The sequence below is a fragment of the Myxine glutinosa genome, chromosome 1 (genome assembly GCF_964187855.1).
Source record: "Myxine glutinosa chromosome 1, kmMyxGlut1.1, whole genome shotgun sequence".
Taxonomy (NCBI): domain Eukaryota; kingdom Metazoa; phylum Chordata; class Myxini; order Myxiniformes; family Myxinidae; genus Myxine; species Myxine glutinosa.
In genome coordinates, this window is record NC_136261.1 from 362,810,397 (window position 1) to 362,830,689 (window position 20,293).

Genomic DNA, 20,293 nt, shown 5'->3' on the forward strand with positions numbered 1-20,293 from the left:
ACGTGGGACTTTTTCCATTCCACGTGGGACCTTTTCATATTCCACTTGGGACTTTTTCAAATTCCACTTGGGGACTTTTTCATATTCCACTTGGGACTTTTTCATATTCCACGTGGGACTTTTTCATATTCCACGTGGGACTTTTTCATATTCCACGTGGGACTTTTTCATATTCCACGTGGGACTTTTTCATATTCCACGTGGACTTTTTCATATTCCACGTGGACTTTTTCATATTCCACATGGGACTTTTTCATATTCCACGTGGGACTTTTTCATATTCCACGTGGGACTTTTTCATATTCCACGTGGGACTTTTTCATGTTCCACGTGGTACTTTTTCATGTTCCACGCGGGACTTTTTCATATTCCACGTGGGACTTTGTCATATTCCACGTGGGACTTTTTGTATTCCACGTCATACTTTTTCTATTCCACTTGCGACTTTTTCTATTCCACTTGGGACTTTTTAATATTCCACGTGGGACTTTTTCATATTCCACGTGGGACTTTTTCATATTCCACGTGGGACTTTTTTCATATTCCACTTGGGACTTTTTCATATTCCACGTGGGACTTTTTCTATTCCATGTTGGACTTTTTCTATTCCACGTGGGACCATTTTTATTACACGTGGGATCATTTATATTCCACGTGGGACTTTGTCTATTCCACTTGCGACTTTTTCTATTCCACTTGCGACTTTTTCTATTCCACTTGCGACTTTTTCTATTCCACTTGCGACTTTTTCTATTCCACTTGCGACTTTTTCTATTCCATTTGCGTCTTTTTCTATTCCATTTGCGTCTTTTTCTATTCCACTTGCGACTTTTTCTATTCCACGTGGGACTTTTTCTATTCCACGTGGGACTTTTTCTATTCCACGTGGGACTTTTTCCATTCCACGTGGGACCTTTTCATATTCCACTTGGGACTTTTTCAAATTCCACTTGGGGACTTTTTCATATTCCACTTGGGACTTTTTCATATTCCACGTGGGACTTTTTCATATTCCACGTGGGACTTTTTCATATTCCACGTGGGACTTTTTCATATTCCACGTGGGACTTTTTCATATTCCATGTGGACTTTTTCATATTCCACATGGGACTTTTTCATATTCCACGTGGGACTTTTTCATATTCCACGTGGGACTTTTTCATATTCCACGTGGGACTTTTTCATATTCCACGTGGGACTTTTTCATGTTCCACGTGGTACTTTTTCATGTTCCACGTGGGACTTTTTCATATTCCACGTGGGACTTTGTCATATTCCACGTGGGACTTTTTGTATTCCACGTCATACTTTTTCTATTCCACTTGCGACTTTTTCTATTCCACTTGCGACTTTTTCTATTCCACTTGCGACTTTTTCTATTCCACTTGCGACTTTTTCTATTCCACTTGCGACTTTTTCTATTCCACTTGCGACTTTTTCAATTCCACTTGTGACTTTTTCTATTCCACGTGGGACTTTTTCTATTCCACGTGAGACTTTTTCTATTCCTCTTGCGACTTTTTCTATTCCACTTGCGACTTTTTATATTCCACGTGGGACTTTTTGTATTCCACGTGGGACTTTTTCCATTCCACGTGGGACTTTTTACATTCCACGTGGGACTTTTTCATATTCCACTTGGGACTTTTTCATATTCCACTTGGGACTTTTTCATATTCCACGTGGGACTTTTTCATATTCCACGTGGGACTTTTTCTATTCCACTTGCGACTTTTTTCTATTCCACTTGCGACTTTTTCTATTCCATTTGCATCTTTTTCTATTCCATTTGCGTCTTTTTCTATTCCACTTGCGACTTTTTCTATTCCACGTGGGACTTTTTCTATTCCACGTGGGACTTTTTCTATTCCACTTGCGACTTTTTCTATTCCACATGGGACTTTTTCTATTCCACGTGGGACTTTTTCTATTCCACGTGGGACTTTTTCCATTCCACGTGGGACCTTTTCATATTCCACTTGGGACTTTTTCAAATTCCACTTGGGGACTTTTTCATATTCCACGTGGGACTTTTTCATATTCCACGTGGGACTTTTTCATATTCCACGTGGGACTTTTTCATATTCCACGTGGGACTTTTTCATATTCCACGTGGACTTTTTCATATTCCACATGGGACTTTTTCATATTCCACGTGGGACTTTTTCATATTCCACGTGGGACTTTTTCATATTCCACGTGGGACTTTTTCATATTCCACGTGGGACTTTTTCATATTCCACATGGGACTTTTTCATATTCCACGTGGGACTTTTTCATATTCCACGTGGGACTTTTTCATATTCCACGTGGGACTTTGTCATATTCCACGTGGGACTTTTTCATATTCCACGTGGGACTTTTTCATATTCCACGTGGGACTTTGTCATATTCCACGTGGGACTTTTTGTATTCCACGTCATACTTTTTCTATTCCACTTGCGACTTTTTCTATTCCACTTGCGACTTTTTCTATTCCACTTGCGACTTTTTCTATTCCACTTGCGACTTTTTCTATTCCACTTGCGACTTTTTCTATTCCACTTGCGACTTTTTCTATTCCACTTGCGACTTTTTCTATTCCACTTGTGACTTTTTCTATTCCACGTGGGACTTTTTCTATTCCACGTGAGACTTTTTCTATTCCACTTGCGACTTTTTCTATTCCACTTGCGACTTTTTATATTCCACGTGGGACTTTTTGTATTCCACGTGGGACTTTTTCCATTCCACGTGGGACTTTTTCCATTCCACGTGGGACTTTTTCATATTCCACTTGGGACTTTTTCATATTCCACTTGGGACTTTTTCATATTCCACGTGGGACTTTTTCATATTCCACGTGGGACTTTTTCATATTCCACGTGGGACTTTTTCATATTCCATGTGGGACTTTTTCATATTCCACGTGGGACTTTTTCATATTCCACGTGGGACTTTTTCATATTCCACGTGGACTTTTTCATATTCCACGTGGGACTTTTTCATATTCCACGTGGGACTTTTTCATATTCCATGTGGGACTTTTTCAGATTCCATGTGGGACTTTTTCATATTCCACGTGGAACTTTTGCTGTTCCACGTTGGACTTTTTCTATTCCACATGGGACCATTTATATTCCACGTGGGACTTTTTATATTCCACGTGGTACTTTTTCTATTCCATGTGGGACGTTTTGTGTTCCACGTCATACTTTTTCCATTCCACTTGCGACTTTTTCTATTCCACTTGCGACTTTTTGTATTCCACTTGCGACTTTCTCTATTCCACTTGCGACTTTCTCTATTCCACTTGCGACTTTTTCTATTCCATTTGCGACTTTTTCTATTCCACTTGCGACTTTTTCTATTCCACTTGCGACTTTTTCTATTCCACTTGCGACTTTTTATATTCCACGTGGGACTTTTTCTATTCCACTTGCGACTTTTTATATTCCACGTGGGCCTTTTTCTATTCCACGTGGGACTTTTTCTATTCCATGTGGGACTTTTTGTATTGCATGTGGGACTCTTTCTATTCCACGTGGGACTTTTTCTATTCCACGTGGGACTTTTTCTATTCCACGTGGGACTTTTTCTATTCCACGTGGGACTTTTTCTATTCCACGTGGGACTTTTTCTATTCCACGTGGGACTTTTTCTATACCACGTGGGACTTTTTCTATTCCACGTGGGACTTTTTCTATTCCACGTGGGACTTTTTCTATTCCACGTGGGACTTTTTCTATTCCACGTGGGACTTTTTCTATTCCACGTGGGACTTTTTCTATTCCACGTGGGACTTTTTCTATTCCACGTGGGACTTTTTCTATTCCACGTGGGACTTTTTCTATTCCACTTGCGACCTTGTCATATTCCACGTGGGACTTTTTCTATTCCACGTGGGACTTTTTCTATTCCACGTGGGACTTTTTCTATTCCACGTGGGACTTTTTCCATTTCACGTAGGACCTTTTCTCGTTCCATGTGGGACGTTTTCTATTCCACGTGGGACTTTTTCTATTCCACGTGGGACTTTTTCTATTCCACGTGGGACTTTTTCTATTCCACGTGGGACTTTTTCTATTCCACGTGGGACTTTTTCTATTCCACGTGGGACTTTTTATATTCCACTTGCGACCTTGTCATATTCCACGTGGGACTTTTTCTATTCCACGTGGGACTTTTTCCATTTCACGTCGGACCTTTTCTCGTTCCATGTGGGACGTTTTCCATTCCAAGTGGGACTTTTTCCATTCCACGTGGGATATTTGGCTCAAATTGACTATCACGTTGACGATCGTGGAGGGGCTTGAGTGCCCCGATGACCCAATGAGCTATACTGGACAGGTCTAACCAAACCAGGCAGGTCGGAAGGTAGGGGACAGATGAAGTATAGTCAAAACCTTGAGGAGTAAACCTCAATGCAAAAAATCCTGATGTTGGCAGCAGGGCGTCAGTGGTTGAAATGGCGAAGCAGAAAGACTTGTTACCCGGCATATCAATGACGAAGATCATAAATTCTGACAAGAATGCTGCGTACTCATGTAGAACTTGCGACCAAATGAGTATAATTAGCAACCGAAAGACAGTTTCCAATCGAGATCGAACCGATGATGATTATATGGAACAATTTCAATTCCACGTGGGACTTTTTTAGTGTGTGTGTGTGTGTGTGTGTGTGTGTGTGTGTGTGTGTGTGTGTGTGTGTGTGTGTGTGTGTGTGTGTGTGTGTGTGTGTGTGTGTGTGTGTGTGTGTGTGTGTGTGTGTGTGTGTGTGTGTGTATCTGTCCCTGTGTGTGTATCTGTCCCTGTGTGTGTATCTGTCCCTGTGTGTGTATCTGTCCCTGTGTGTGTATCTGTCCCTGTGTGTGTATCTGTCCCTGTGTGTGTATCTGTCCCTGTGTGTGTATCTGTCCCTGTGTGTGTATCTGTCCCTGTGTGTGTATCTGTCCCTGTGTGTGTATCTGTCCCTGTGTGTGTATCTGTCTATCTTCACTTTTTCAATTCCACGTGGGACTTTTTCTATTCCACGTTGGACTTTTTCTATTCCATGTGGGACCATTTCTATTCCACGTGGGACTTTTTCTTTTCCACGTTGGACATTTTCTTTTCCATGTGGGACATTTTCTTTTCCACGTGGGACATTTTCTTTTTCATGTGGGACTTTTTCTATTCCACGTGGGATTATTTCTATTCCACGTGGGACTTTTTCTATTCCACGTGGTACTTTTTCTATTCCACTTGCGACTTTTTCTATGCCACTTGCGACTTTTTCTATTCCACTTGGGACTTTTTCATATTCCACGTGGGACTTTTTCATATTCCACGTGGGACCTTTTCATATTCCACGTGGGACTTTTTCATATTCCACGTGGGACTTTTTCTATTCCACGTCGGACTTTTTCTATTCCACGTTGGACTTTTTCCATTCCACGTGGGACTTTTTCCATTCCACGTGGGACGTTTTCCATTCCAAGTGGGACTTTTTCCATTCCACGTGGGATTTTTTCTCATTCCATGTGGAACGTTTTCCATTCCAAGTGGGGCTTTTTCCATTCCACATGGGATATTTGGCTCCAATTGACTATCACGTTGACAATCGTGGAGGGGCTTGTGTGCCCCGATGACCCAATGAGCTATAATGGACAGATCTAACCAAACGAGGCAGGTTGGAAGGCAGGGGACAGATGAAGTATAGTCAAAACCTTGAGGAGTAAACCTCAATGCCAAAAATCCTGATGTTGGCAGCAGGGCGTCAGTGGTTGAAATGGCGAAGCAGAAAGACTTGTTACCCGGCATATCAATGATGAAGATCACAAATTCCGACAAGAATACTGCGTACTCAGGTAGAACTTGCGATCAAATGAGTATACTTATCAACCGAAAGACAGTTTCCAATCGAGATCGACCCGATGATGATTATATATGGAACATTTTCAATTCCATGTAGGACTTTTTCTATTCCACTTGCGACTTTTTCTATTGCATGTGGGACTTTTTCTATTCCATTTGGGCCATTTCCCTATGCCACTAACCAAGACGAGCAGAACCTGAAGAAAAGATAAATTTATTTTGTCCAAATCCGTCCACAATGTTTTACCAATGGGGGGGCCTTTTGATTATGACTGGGTTACCTCAAGTGTTATTGCAGAAGGCCCCCAGACAGAATTTCTAATGGGGACTAAGGGTTTCTAATGGAGTCGACATATCTTACAGGGTCTTATGGTCCGAAAGGGTCTTAAATGGTCTTAGTGTTATAAAGGGTCCAAGCCTAAAAAAAAAGGTTCAAAATGTTATAAAGGTTATAAATGGTCTGAGGGTCTAAGGGGTCTTAAGGGTCCTCTGTGTACTGTTCTCATGGCCTATCGTGAGGCATTCTCGGTGTTTATTTTGGCGAACTCAAAGGCACAGTGTTGCTTTTATCAGTTTTATGTGACCTCATCTGTTTCAAAAAAACTCTGAAAAACAAGAGTATGTTTGCTGAATAGTCTGTGCAATTTTAACCTGGTATCTCAGCATTATAAGGGAACTGCTCATCTGAGAGCATAAACGAGGCAAATCACGTTTTGTGAATCCTATCAGGTTGCACTACTGGATATTTTGGAAGACGAGGTGAAGTCAAAGGCAGCGGAGCTGGAGGAAATTTATGGAGCTGGGCGCACACTCGCCATTCATTGTGATGTGACCTCTACTGATTTTGAGAGCAAGTCCTCTTCCTTTTGCCATTTAAATCCTCTCTGGGATTGTGTACACTTTGTAACATTCACTTTATCCTGGTTGTCAACAACTTTATTTGTCATGCTTTTGGATTATCGTGTTTTTCATTAAGGTTTTGGGCTCCACAGTCCACCTTGTTAATATTTAATTATCCCCAGGCTTTTTTTCTGTTTTTCTCTATCCATTCATCATGCTATCTCCTCCTAAACAGTTGCGAAGAAATTCACGAAACCTGGTAGTTATGATCACCACATGCCACAAAGGTTGCAAGAGCAGTATCATTTTGGCTCCACCCCCTGACTCAAATACCAAAAATTTAAATTACGGGCACGTTTTTTTTAAACCTTTAAAAAAAATGACAATGTACTGTATATGCAATCTGGGCCCCGTTTTATTCCTAATCTTCATCAATGATCTCTCTGATTCTCTGGAAAAGGCTTTTTATCTATTTGATGTTGACTTCACTCTTGACTGTGACATCTCTCATCCTTCAGAATGGCTGGTAGCAGCCTCTTCCCTCTCTTCAGACATGGACAAAATCACAAGCTGGTCAAACACTTGGAATATGTCTTTCAATCCAGCCTGCTCCCAATAATCAGCAAGGTCATGGAATCAATAATCGCTTCTGACATCAAGTCCTTCCTCTTCTCCAATGGTTTGATCTCAGATTATCAATTTGGATTCAGACCAGGTCATTCTACTCTGGACATGCTGCTTCTGCTGTCTCTGCCATTAAGGACCACCATCCATTGTTGAGACAGCAAACAGGAAATCAGAGCTGTCTTCCTTGACATATTGTTACGGTTCTCCACCACCCTTCTTCCCCTTACCAAGGGGGGATTAATCCCCTTGTTCTTTCTTGGCTTGGCGGAACCGAGACTTGACACGCTTCTTCCGGGCAAAACGCAAAGTAGGGTTTCGGGACCAAGTCTCGCTCGTACCTAATTCCCTGTGCCGCCACGGAAGCGAGGAAGCAAGCCACATGTGGTTTGGGTATGCCGAGCGGATTGAGTACCACGTGGTCCGTGCAGTTTAGGTAGTGGAACCCGATTCGAGCGGTTCTATTCGTACCACGCTTAGCCAATGAGGAAATCACGAGAACGAACGAATGGAAAAGGGAGAACACAGGTTTAATTATTATTCCCACACGTATGTACAATGATCGGGACGCAGAGACACAGGGCAGCACTTAAACAGTCCTATCTTACTTCCCAGACTCGGGCCCGTCACACTCACACAGGGAATTGCAGGTAGGTTGATGTTCCAGCCAGACGCGTCGACGTGGTCGTCCAGGAACAGCCCCGTCCGGCTCTCCACAGTCCCAGCACGTCCCGCGAAGATGGCGAGCAGGCGGTGGAAGGAACCTCATGCGCGTCTCCCGGACAAAAGCAGCCGATGAGGTATAACGGAAAGTGCGCGTCTCTCTGCGCGGCTGGCGATTACACAGCCGTTATCACTCGCGTGACTTAATGCACTGTACGCGGCTCGGCATCCAGCTCAACCGAGCGTCACTTTATAATAGCGCGTATTCCGGTTCATGCGCGTCTTTCTTCACCCGCGTATCTCTCAAAGTTCTTGGACGCTCTCAACTCCTGCTCGTCAACGATTCCTCCTGGTTGGTCAGTGCATGCGAGTCCTCCTGGGGCAAGTCCTCTTTCTCATCAGCGAGTCCTCAGTCCTTTCGGGCAGTCCTCTCCGGGGGCTTTGTGCAACGCTTATATAGATACGCCCCGAACCTTCTTGAACCCTCTCGAACCTTCCAACCACGCCCTGTGACGCAGTGCTGCCACCACAACCTCTGAGCCCTGATTGGCGGCTCGTGCTTACCGTCAGCTCCTCGGCCGCCCCTCATTTGGCTCCGCCCCGACCCTCCTAGCCCTGCCTCGTGTTAATTCGCCCAAAATGAACCAAAGTCAGCGCAAATGGGCATGAGGCTAGGGAGGCTGGATAGTCAGTAGAAGTAGGACCTATTCCCCTGACTCTACTCAACGCAGAACTAACATAGGAAAAGGACTAAGCTCACAAATACTAAGAGATAACTACACTATCACGAGGCTACATGTTGCTTATGTGACTAACTATGAGGGGGAAATTTTAACCTTTATTATACTGACTGTTCAAAACTCAAAACCGCAACAAGTCTCGTAACTTAATGTCGACTGTGACATCTCTCATCCTTCAGACAGGCTGGTAGCAGCCAGCCTCTTCCCTCTCTTCAGACATGGACAAAATCACAAGCTGGTCAAACACTTGGAATATGTCTTTCAATCCAGCCTGCTCCCAATAATCAGCAAGGTCATGGAATCAATAATCGCTTCTGACATCAAGTCCTTCCTCTTCTCCAATGGTTTGATCTCGGATTATCAATTTGGATTCAGACCAGGTCATTCTACTCTGGACATGCTGCTTCTGCTGTCTCAACAATGGATGGAGGTCCTTAATGGCAAACAGGAAATCAGAGCTGTCTCCCTTGACATATCATGTGCCTTCGATACGGACTGGCACCCCGCTCTGCTCACCAAATTCTCCTCTTATGGTATCCATGGAAATCTCCACGCATGGCTTGTGGATATCCTCTAGTCGTAGTCAATGTGTGGCTCTGAATCTCTTCCTGTTCAGGCTGGAGTTCCCCAAGGTAGTGTTCTGGGCCTTGTGCTTTTTATGGTCTTCATCAATGATCTCTCTGACTCTCTGGAAAATCCTCTCTATCTCTTTGCTGATGACTACTCTCTGCTGCTCCATACCTCCTCCCTCAGATCGGCAGTCTGCTGCCGCCTCACTCTCTGCAGACCTGGTCAAAATCACAGACTGGTCAAACAAGTGGAACATGTCTTTCAATTCTGACAAATCTCACACTCTTACTATGTCTCTCTGAAAAGACCGACTGGACAACCCTCCCATCTACTTTCTGAACAATCCTCTTGAAGAAGTTCTGTTACTCAAGCTTTTTGGTCTCACTATCTGCCATGATCTTTCTTGGGAAAACCACATTTCCAAGCTGGCCTCCAAAGCCAGGTGCCGACTGGGCATCCTGTGTCGTGTGAACTCCTTCCTTGGCACACCTGAGCTCCTCACCAGATGCAAGGCTTTCATCCGCAGCTCAATGGAATACTGCTCTCCCCTCTAAGCCGGTGTTCCTGCCTCACACCGAGCTCGGCTTCACGCTGTTGAAACCAAAGCTTTCAGAATCATTGGAATCTCCCGCGATGAAGCTAACTCCAGGGGCCTTTCACTCACTCACCGCAGGCAGGTTGGTGATCTTTCTGTCTTCTACCGACTCCTCTCCGACCTTGCTCCCCCAGCTCTCTCTGTGCTCTCTCTGTGCTCTGTCCCCCCAATATTCCTTCGGGTCGCACAAGATCTGCCAGCAACCCTCTTATGGTTAAACTGCCAAAATCAAGACTCCCTATTCACCTTCACTCTTTCATTCCACTTTTCTCCCACCTCTGGAACAAACTCCCTCACTCTCTTCAATCCCACTCCTCCCTCCAGGTCTTTAAAACAGCTGTTCACCCCCATCTCTTATCTTCCCCCATTCAAAACCTTGATCTTTTCTACCCCCTTTAATTCACCCCAGATTTACTTTTTTGAAATGCCAACTTCTTTTCTGGATGTCCTATCAGTGTCCATGTGTTCTATACCTTTCTTCCTCCGCCTCATTCTGGTCTTGCACCCTCTACTCTTTCCGTGCTTTTTCTTCCCATGATTCTGCATGGTGCACGCAGTCCACCGTCAATCCCTTTCTTGTGAAACTCCCAAAATCTGGAATCACTGCTCATCTCCATCCATTCGTACCTCTTTTTCCCTCACTTGTGGAATCAACTCCCGCATTCTCGTCAATCTCATTCTTCCCTCCAGGACTTCCAGACAGCTGTTCACCGTCTAAGATGATCCTCCATCCAAATCATGATTTATTCTACCCCCATTAACCCCACATCCCCCTTCCCAATCCCCAAACCCACCTCCTTCCTACTTTCCAGGTCTTCCTTCTTCAGAGTTTCCTTCTGTATCCATCTTATCCACCCAGTTCATCCTCCCCACCCCTTTTTCCTCCCTACATCCCTTATTTGCCCAAGTCTCCCTTTATTTTGTCATTCAACCTGCTGTTGGTTTTCCCCCTCTTTCTGATGTTCCTTTTGTTCTGTTGCTATCCTGATCCCTTCAGTGTTCTAGGTCTTTCAAGAACCCTGACTTTTATCCAAAAAAGATGAACAAATACCAGGATCTCAAAAATGAGGAGAAAAGATCTTGGAAGCTGAAGCTCACTGAAATTGGACCAGTGATAACTAGAGTAACAGGAATGATAAAGAAGAACCTCATGGAGATCTCAAAATCCATCCCTGTGAATATTACTCCAAACAAAGTTCAGTTGGAATCTGTCTGGGGCTCGGTGACGATCCTGAAAATAGCCCTTGGAACAAAACTTTGAGAACAACAAAACTTCACGGTTTAGTCCATGAATCGTGATGCCTTACTGAAGAGGAGGTGGATACTTTGTGTCCTGGGAGGACTCTGCTCCACCTCCTGAAACCTGCAAGTGGAGATAACAACCAACGACACACACACACACACACACACACACACACACACACACACACACACACACACACACACACACACACACACACACACACACACACACACACACACACACACACACACCTCCAAGGAAGATGGTTGGATTAGGTCGAGAAATTGCTGCTGAAAAGGCAAGGTGTACAGCCAACCTCAAGCCCTGGAGTTAGTGGTGTCCAGCCAACATCAAGCCTTGGAGTTAGTGGTGTCCAGCCAACATCAAGCCCTGGAGTTAGTGGTGTCCAGCCAACATCAAGCCCTTGAGTTAGTGGTGTCCAGCCAACATCAAGCCCTGGAGTTGGTGATGTCTAGCCAACATCAAGCCCTGTAGTTGGTGATGTCCAGCCAACATCAAGCCCTGGAGTTGGTGGTGTCCAGCCAACATCATGCACTGGAGTTAGTGGTGTTCAGCCAACTTCAAGCCCTGGAGTTAGTGGTGTCCAGCCAACATCAAGCCCTTGAGTTAGTGGTGTCCAGCCAACATCAAGCCCTGGAGTTGATGTCCAGCCAACATCAAGCCCTGGAGTTGGTGATGTCCAGCCAACATCAAGCCCTGGAGTTGGTGATGTCCAGCCAACATCAAGCCCTGGAGTTGGAGATGTCCAGCCAACTTCAAGCCCTGGAATTACTCTAAGATGACGTAACCAAACATATGGCTCGGCATCTGAAACAAATGGACAATCCATTCTATCCCATCTATTTGCTTCTTAAGGCCTACCATTTTGTCCATCGTCTCAACATTAAAGCAATATGACCAGAGGCAGTTTTAATAGCTCAAGACGAGTTCTACAAAGTATGAGCCCATCATAATGACCCAACAGGTATCCTAAGGCAATGGCATACTGGTTTTGTTGATGTTGGGGCATTGCGGACCAAGACCGGACCGGATAAGAATCATTGCGGACCAAGACCAAAATTCAACATGATGCTTGCAGAAAATTTAAGATAAAGGCAAGCAAGGTTCCTCCTTAATTCATCATCTTCAATGACAATCATGTCTCATCCATGCTGGCAGTTGTTACCAATAGCTGAATTGAAATGCATCATATTTCCAGTTGTCAACTCAACTGGGACATCCTGCTGATTGTTCACAACTTAGCATTGAGTTCATGATGGGAGTATAACCAAAGTTCCCCATGAGATTCCAAATTGGGATAATGCCATTGGAGCCTCATTTAGCAATACAAATTGCAATTATTGAGTGATCTCCCTCTTTCTCACAGAGTCTTTTGAAAAGGTCAAAGAACATTTTGGTTCATTGACTATCGTAATCAACAATGCAGGAATTATGAACGAGGGCGAATGGGAGAAAATGATTGCCATCAATCTGGTAAGCTTTGGCCTCTTAATTATATATAATATTCATGATTCATATTTCAAGTCAGTCGATGATTGATAAATGTATTGATTTGACAAATAATTGTTTTTCAATATATTTTTTTGAATTGTGACAGGAAGAAGTCCTGAAATAATGGCATGATTTAGGATATGTATGTTCTTCCTCAAAATGCCTTCAAATGGGGTGAGGATGACTGGTGCTGAGAAGCTACTCTGCTCTATCCACAACACTTCCACCGCCCTCTATAATCCACCATCTATCTCCACTCTCAATCCACCTACACCTTTCTGGTATCCCTCTTCACACAATCCTCCATTCTCAACCATGATCTACCCATTTTTCTCCTGCATTGTTCTTTCAACCCATCTTCTCTCTTTGGAAGTCTATCTTCCCCTATCTGCACCAGGTGCCCTGTCCATTTCATTGAGCTCTTTACCAATCTGCCTGTCAGGCTCATCTGCACATCGATCTCCTCCCTCAGGCCATTTGTCCTTCTTCTATCAACCCTCTTCACTCCCGTAAGCCTCCTGACCCTGTTGTTCTCACAGACCTGCAACCTCTGTTGTTTCTGCTCCATCAGTGCCAGTCTGCAGACCATATAGATATGGCAGCATTACACATGACCTCAGGACTTTCCCTTTCAACTTCCTCGATGTCTTCTTGTCCACCATCAAACCCTCCACTTTCCTCTATGCATTCACACCCACTTGTATCCTTCCAAACTCCCATAACCAGACACCATTCCACCTAGTTACACAAATCGATTGCAGTCCTGCTAAGACTGAGCTCCTTTTCTGTTAAAGAAAAAGATTGTGGACAAGATCGGTGAAGTGGAGTTTTTTTTCAGCAGAGTGGACAGTGTTAGGACAAAGGGCCATAGCTTGAGGGTAAAATAATATGAGAATTAGGACAGTTTTAAGACAGGGATCTTTTAGTTGGAGAGTAGTTAACGCATGGAATGGTCTCCCCGGAAAGGTAGTGGGTAGCAGAGGGAGCGGATAAGTTAAAATGGGAATTAGATAAGTACCTGGATACATTGGAGATGCGGGTGGGTGCAGGGGGGGGTAGGGTATGGGGATATTGGCTTATCTGGAAAGTAGGTAGCTTGTGTGTAGATGGGTATCGATGCTGGGGTTGGTGCATCACAGGCATGATGGGCCGAATGGTCTCGTCCTGCGCCAACGACCAGAGCGTCTGCTCTGAGTCTGGGAGGTTGGCGGTTCAAATCCTGGCCGAGTCATATCAAAGACTTAAAAATGGTACTTCCTGTTGTGGAGGTATGGGAACCTCTGCAAGCTAAGGGGTGGGCGAGTTATCGCCGGCATTTAAATTTAAACTTATCCCTGATCCTCTAAATTAATAAAATGTATTGTAATGACAATGAGATAGAAATAGTTTAATTACTCTCTCATTTGAACCCTTGCAACCCTGTTTTTCTCCTAGAGAGGGAGATTGGGAAAGAGCAGATGTCTTCACACATGCTAGGCATGTTTTTATCTCATCGGAACAGTGAATTCTGTTAATTTTGTAAGACAGTTAGAAATCTCTGTTTACATTCGTGGCCGGGAGAGAGGTGAAGATAACGAGGGAAAAGCTGAGCCAAGGAGTGACTGAATCACGAAATGCCTGTTATCTCTCTGAACCTTATTTGACCTCCCTTTTTCATCTCTGACCATAAATAGCCATGCTGCAGAAGATCGGGGAGGCACTCGGTTCATTGCATGTTTGAATGTGTGTAGAATGTAGCGTGGTGATTTCATTTTATTCGTGCATGTGTAACTTGAAATTGAAGTGTGTTCTGTAAATACCTTTGGTACCAGTGAATCGAGAACTCCCATGTGTCATTAAGTCAACTGATTGTCTTCTGAAATGAGTTTGGACCTTAATTATTGAGTCAATGAGTATCATTTAAGGCTAAATTAATTAAAATCCCTAACACTGTCCACCATCAAAAAATAGTACTTTAAAAATGGTGCTTCCTCTCCACTACTTGGCCGTGAGATGAAGCTCCAGAAGTGGCTCGAAAATGAGTTCGATTTCACCATCTGGGGGACTAATATTTTTTGACAGTTTTTGATTGCTGACTTCAAAATCCTGGCAGTATTTTTGTGACGGACAGGGAAAGTTGTTATTGTGGGGGGAAAGTGCTCATTTTAGAGCTAAGTATCAGGTTTATAGCTTCATAGCATCGTCCTTGGGAATTTTACAGGTATGAGATTGGGTAAGCTTTTTGACATCGAAGGGAACTTTTCTGACATGAAATCTAGTGAGTCCAGGTCACAATTTCGGAACTTGAATTTCACTAAATTGACCTATTTATTGGTGTCTGGGTCCAACTTCACGGCCCCATGACATCGTGTTGGAAACTGCCTGGGGAATCTTAGCATTGTGAGTTTCACTACTCAGATATATATATATATATAGAGGACTCTTTGTAAGCAGAAGCTCACAATGCTAAGATTTGTATGCGCTGCGTGGGTGCCTTGTCGATTCCGCTAGATTCACCCAAATCATGGTTCCAGTACCGACTTCGCACCCTCGTAAAATTGTCCTGAGCGAGCTGCTGGCTCAAACTTGGTTGGCTTTGAGACATGTAAGGAAACTTTGCATACGCTAAATTAAGCGATACTGGAGTTTCCAAACTACTATTGAGCAGAACGTGAATCTCACTAGATTTATCTAATTGGCGGAGCTCAGGACCAACTTCACGCACCCATAACATCGTCATGGATGCATTGTGAGATCAAAACTTCGTTTTCAGAGTCCACAATCGATTACATCCCATGTGCACGAACTTAGAGAGAGAGAGAGACAGAGACAGAGACAGAGACAGAGAGACAGAGAGACAGACACAGACACAGACCTACCTCTAAGGAAGAGATGTTTTCATGAGAGACTCAAACGATTCATGCTTGGAGGGAATAATGCCGAAATAAGATATTTCGAGAAAAGAGTGTCACATAGACAAAGTAGGATCATGTACTGTATTCTGATATTTAAGAGCATGGTAGCAAATCCTCACAACATCTCAAAATAGAACACAACACCCACACCCCATAGCTGTGCCACTGATGCAATGCCCCCCCCCCCACCCCCCCCTACCATTCAGCTGGTACTAATTTATGCCAACTTCAGAAGGATGACAGGCTGAGTCAACCCACCTGGTGTTAATTCAACGGAATGACAGGGGCTTAGACTCAGGACATTAAGATCTCAAGCCGGCCACCTTAACCATTGAGCCAACACCAGGCTACATGGTGATGAATATAGATGATACGTCAGATGAGCAATATGTTCAAATTTCAGAGGATCAAGAGCAAAATGGACATGGAAATCAGCAGATGATGTGGAAATTAACATTCTAAATAACTTTACGCAGAGGGGACACTTCAGCTTGACACCACACAGAAAGGCATCAACCTGTGGGAACCTGAAAAAGTCTCAATAACACAGACGTCCTCCTCTGCCTCAAATAAATCTAAGTCGTCCATGAACCGATGCTCTTGAGGACTCTCCACACAGTTCTTACAATCCTTGTATCTGCACAAATCCAGACTCTATGCTCGTGGCCAACATGTGAATCTCAATGGAATCCTCTCATGTGCTCTACCTGTGTCATGTATGCAGTGCAAATATTCACCGTTGTATCCCTACACCGGGACCGGGTTGGAGCCCTACGCCAGACCTCGGATGGCGCTGCTGTGAATCGGGCCTTGATCGGCAGAGTGAATAAACGCGTACGACAATTGATCGCAGTGTGTCGAGATACCTTACATGGCGACGAGGATAAACATCTAGACCATTAGTAAGGGCATTTTATGAGATATTTCACAAATCTGTTAACTAAATTGTTACCAAAAAATTTATTCACCAATATGTTTGTAAAGGTGTGTAATAACATGTGTTAAAATGTTGAAGGTCAACTCCCGTGGGAAACCCAGAAAAAAAGCTGTTGAATTCGGGTACCGAAAAATTATTTTCGAGAATTTTTTTTTTTTTTTAATCGGCCCTTAAGTAACTTATGAGGGGTCAAATAAGGGTTTTTCATCATTCTGAGTTGATTGTTAACATTTATATTTTCACTTTTACATTTACACACAAAGTAGCTTTTATTTCACATACATATATAATACTCAAGAGTTATTTCTCATTCACAATGTCAGAAGTTTCAACAGTCATTGTCTATGTCTTCTTCAGACTCAACAACATCATGACTGCAGTTTCTGCATGTAATGCCATTACAGACTCCACAGGCCGAGATGCACGTGACCCCATTCTTCTTGCAACCCATTCGATCCAACCCATTGAGTGAAAGGGAGTGTTTCCGTGAATAGAGACAATGTTTAAATCTATATTGTCTCCAACAAACTGAGTGACTGCATTGTTTGTTTCCCCAACCTCCATAAAGACCACCTGATCATTACTTGACAATTCACTTTCACTGGCTGGCACTTTGGCTGTCATCACTGATTGATCCGCAAGCGCAGCATCAACCGCAACCTCATCATTGATCTGTTCATCGGTTTCCTCCACAATGGTGTCAAGAGTGCCAGAAGTATCTGGAACATCATCTCCACTCCTACTATTAAGGAAGCAGTATTTGTAGTTTTGTGTCTCCGTGTAAGACTCGGTGTATCCCAGCCGGTGGAACTTGTTGACCATCCATTTTGACCCAAATCTATGATCAAGTTGTATGGCAAGCCCCATTTGGTGTGGCAATACTCCAGACCGAGGTCGACAGGCCTTAATAAAATTCTGCCCCCAAACGGCAACTCTTTCGTCTGTCTTGACAATCGGTCTCAAGAACATCTGAAGGCTTGCAGGAACAAGTGTCAGCTGACTATCGATGTCAGTCATACTGTGTGTGGTGGGGTATGACTTTGGACCTAAATCAATCAAGGCAATATCATTGGATATGAACTTGAGTGCCGTCTTTATGATCTGAGTCTTGTCATCTCCATGGTCAAGATTAGCATGATGCTCTCGCAGAATATTGTCGGTGCCATCTTTGAGACAGAGTACATCTGCCCTTCTTTCCTGTGTTGTGAAATACAAGGTGTCTTCGTATTTCTCTAGAAGTTTTATCTTTAGCCAATGCTTTGAATAAGAAAGGCTCTTCGCTGGTGACTGATCAAACTCCTGCAGCTTTTCATGGACTTGGTCCATGTTCATTACCCCATGCTCTAATTCTGAGTCTAACCATTCGCAGAATTCAATAAAAACTGCCTCTCGCTCCTCATCAATACTCCTCTGTCCTCTCTTCCTTTTTCCTTCCTCATCAGTCTTGGACAAACTGTCACCTCTCACAAACATAAGTTTGCATCGCAAATGGTACAGTGTTTCTTCTGCTACCAAGTCGTTGATCCCTTCCAGGCGTCCAGTGACTTCAGTGCCCCAGTCATCTCCGTGACTCCGTGCTGTCTTCAGCAAGCTTGCCTTCAGTGTATCTGCAGTCAAATTATCTGGCACTCTGTATTTCTTTCTTGCTTGTGCTGGATTATTTTTGTAGAGCTGGGCTGGTTGGTTGCAAAGAATGCATACATCCTTATACAGGAGGTCAACTGACTGTGATCTTCTAGAACTGCAGCCAGTTGATGAACTGAACTCACAAGTAGTGCGTCTTCTCTTCAACTTTGATGACTCTTTCTCTGCCTTTGATGCTTGAGCTGACTTCTTGGTGGTTGCAACAAAGTTGTTGTACAGATCATTTTTACACTTCTGGTGGTACCTCAGTTTTCCTTCCTTTTGAGCCTCCTTCATACGTTCCACAACAGTAACATTTTCGACAGTTTCTGCTTGTTTCAATAAAGTTGAGTATCCCTTTGGAGTTGCCTGTATGAGCCTTTCAGCTGGTGTATCCGAGCGTGCACAGATGAAGCAATTGAGCACAGGTGGAGTAACGTCTTCATCCATATTGCTAGACTCCATGTCCTGCAAAGTAGAAAATGAGATATATTTAGAAATTATTTTTCCACAAAGGAGTGTCTGTGGTGAAATATAAATGTTAACAATCAACTCAGAATCATGAAAAACCCTTATTTGACCCCTCATAAGTTACTTAAGGGCCGATTAAAAAAAATAAAAATTCTCGAAAAAAATTTTTCGGTACCCGAATTCAACAGCTTTTTTTCTGGGTTTCCCACGGGAGTTGACCTTCAACATTTTAACACATGTTATTACACACCTTTACAAACATATTGGTGAAGAAATTTTTTGGTAACAATTTAGTTAACAGATTTTCATATGTTTCCCTTACTACATGACTTATTTCGGCCATATCGATGAATTCGACCCTCATGAGGGGGATTTTGACACGTATTCTGAGCGGTTGTCTTTCTACTTCGAGGCGAACGGCATCGCGACCGAAGGCCGGATGAAGGCCGTCTTGCTGTCCGTTTGCGGAGGTGAGACGTTCACACTTGTTAAAAACCTGATTCGGCCTCGGACAATCCAGGAGCTCACGTATGCAGAGCTCAAGGCCGCTTTGAAGGAACATTGCAACCCATCTCCTTCAGTCATCCTGTGTCGGTTTAATTTTTACATGTGCAGACAGCAGCAAGGTCAGTCGATCGCAGACTTCATTGCACACCTCAATAAACTGTCACATCTGTGTGAGTTTGGGGACACGATCGATGACATGCTTCGTGATTTGCTGGTGGTTGGCCTGTCCGATGACCGCACTCGTAGACGCCTGCTTGCTGAGAGAAGACTGACGTTCCAAAATGCCAGAGACACCGCCATTTCCATGGAAAGTGCTGAACGCAACGCTACAAGCATCGGTGCCACTCGCTCGTCTGGTACCAGCCCTGCTGTGAATCAGTTGGATCATGTTCAGCCAAAACGTTGGAACAAGTAGACCGCAATGCAATGAGCAGAAAGAGCTCTATTTCTTGCCTTTTGCAACCACCATCTGGCAACTACTTGAAATTTTGTAGAAAGATGAGGAAAAATACATTGAATAAACACACAAAGTCGTCAAGGATAAAACTTGCACATTATTTAGTAATAGTAATTTAAAATTTCAGAACTTCTGTTTGTCACCCTCTTGAGTCCTGTTGGGGGATTGTATAATAAGGATTATTACTGACTGACTTCCAACGGAATCCTCTCCGCGAGTACGTGATATACGAATTTGGTATGAAATCTTGAAGACTCAATTTATTTTCTATGATCCAGGAATACATTTGAGTTTACATCCTACCCAAAGGATGCTTGGATAACTATGATTTACTGTATTTTCTTTTCTATAATCACTGGTGGATTCTTTGAATGAATAATGGCAAATAGAGCTCCCATCCATGGCATATATGTGCTATTACTCGTCAAAGAAATGTTACATGTGGGTGTTTTTTTATGCAAATTAATTTACCATGTTTGGTTTTACATCCTATCTGAAGGATGCATTGACAACTATGATTTAGTGGCTTTTTTTGGTCTAGAACCACCAGCGGATAAAAAAAAAAAGAATAATGGCACTAACAAAATACAACACCAATCCATAGCATATTTTGTATATTGCAGCTTGCTAACTATCCAAGAGATGCTCCATGTATTATTTCATTTAATATTCAATTACTTTCTTTATTTTTTGTCAAAACCAGTTTGAATATTCTGTGACATGGTCATTTTTTTCTCCCTCCCCCCCCCCCCCCCCCCCTCTCTCTTGTCTATTATCTGCTA

The 20,293-nt window shown here is 43.4% G+C and overlaps 1 protein-coding gene across 1 annotated transcript in view; it reads left to right on the plus strand.

The window, feature by feature from the left end:
• LOC137416672 (15-hydroxyprostaglandin dehydrogenase [NAD(+)]) overlaps window positions 1–20,293 on the plus strand; it is a 53,314-nt gene that overhangs the window by 3,760 nt on the left and 29,261 nt on the right. Inside the window, exons 2-3 of the mRNA XM_068102304.2 lie at window positions 6,565–6,685; window positions 12,498–12,604. Of these exons, the coding sequence (XP_067958405.2) occupies window positions 6,565–6,685; window positions 12,498–12,604 (228 nt within the window). The remainder of the gene's footprint in view (window positions 1–6,564; window positions 6,686–12,497; window positions 12,605–20,293) is intronic.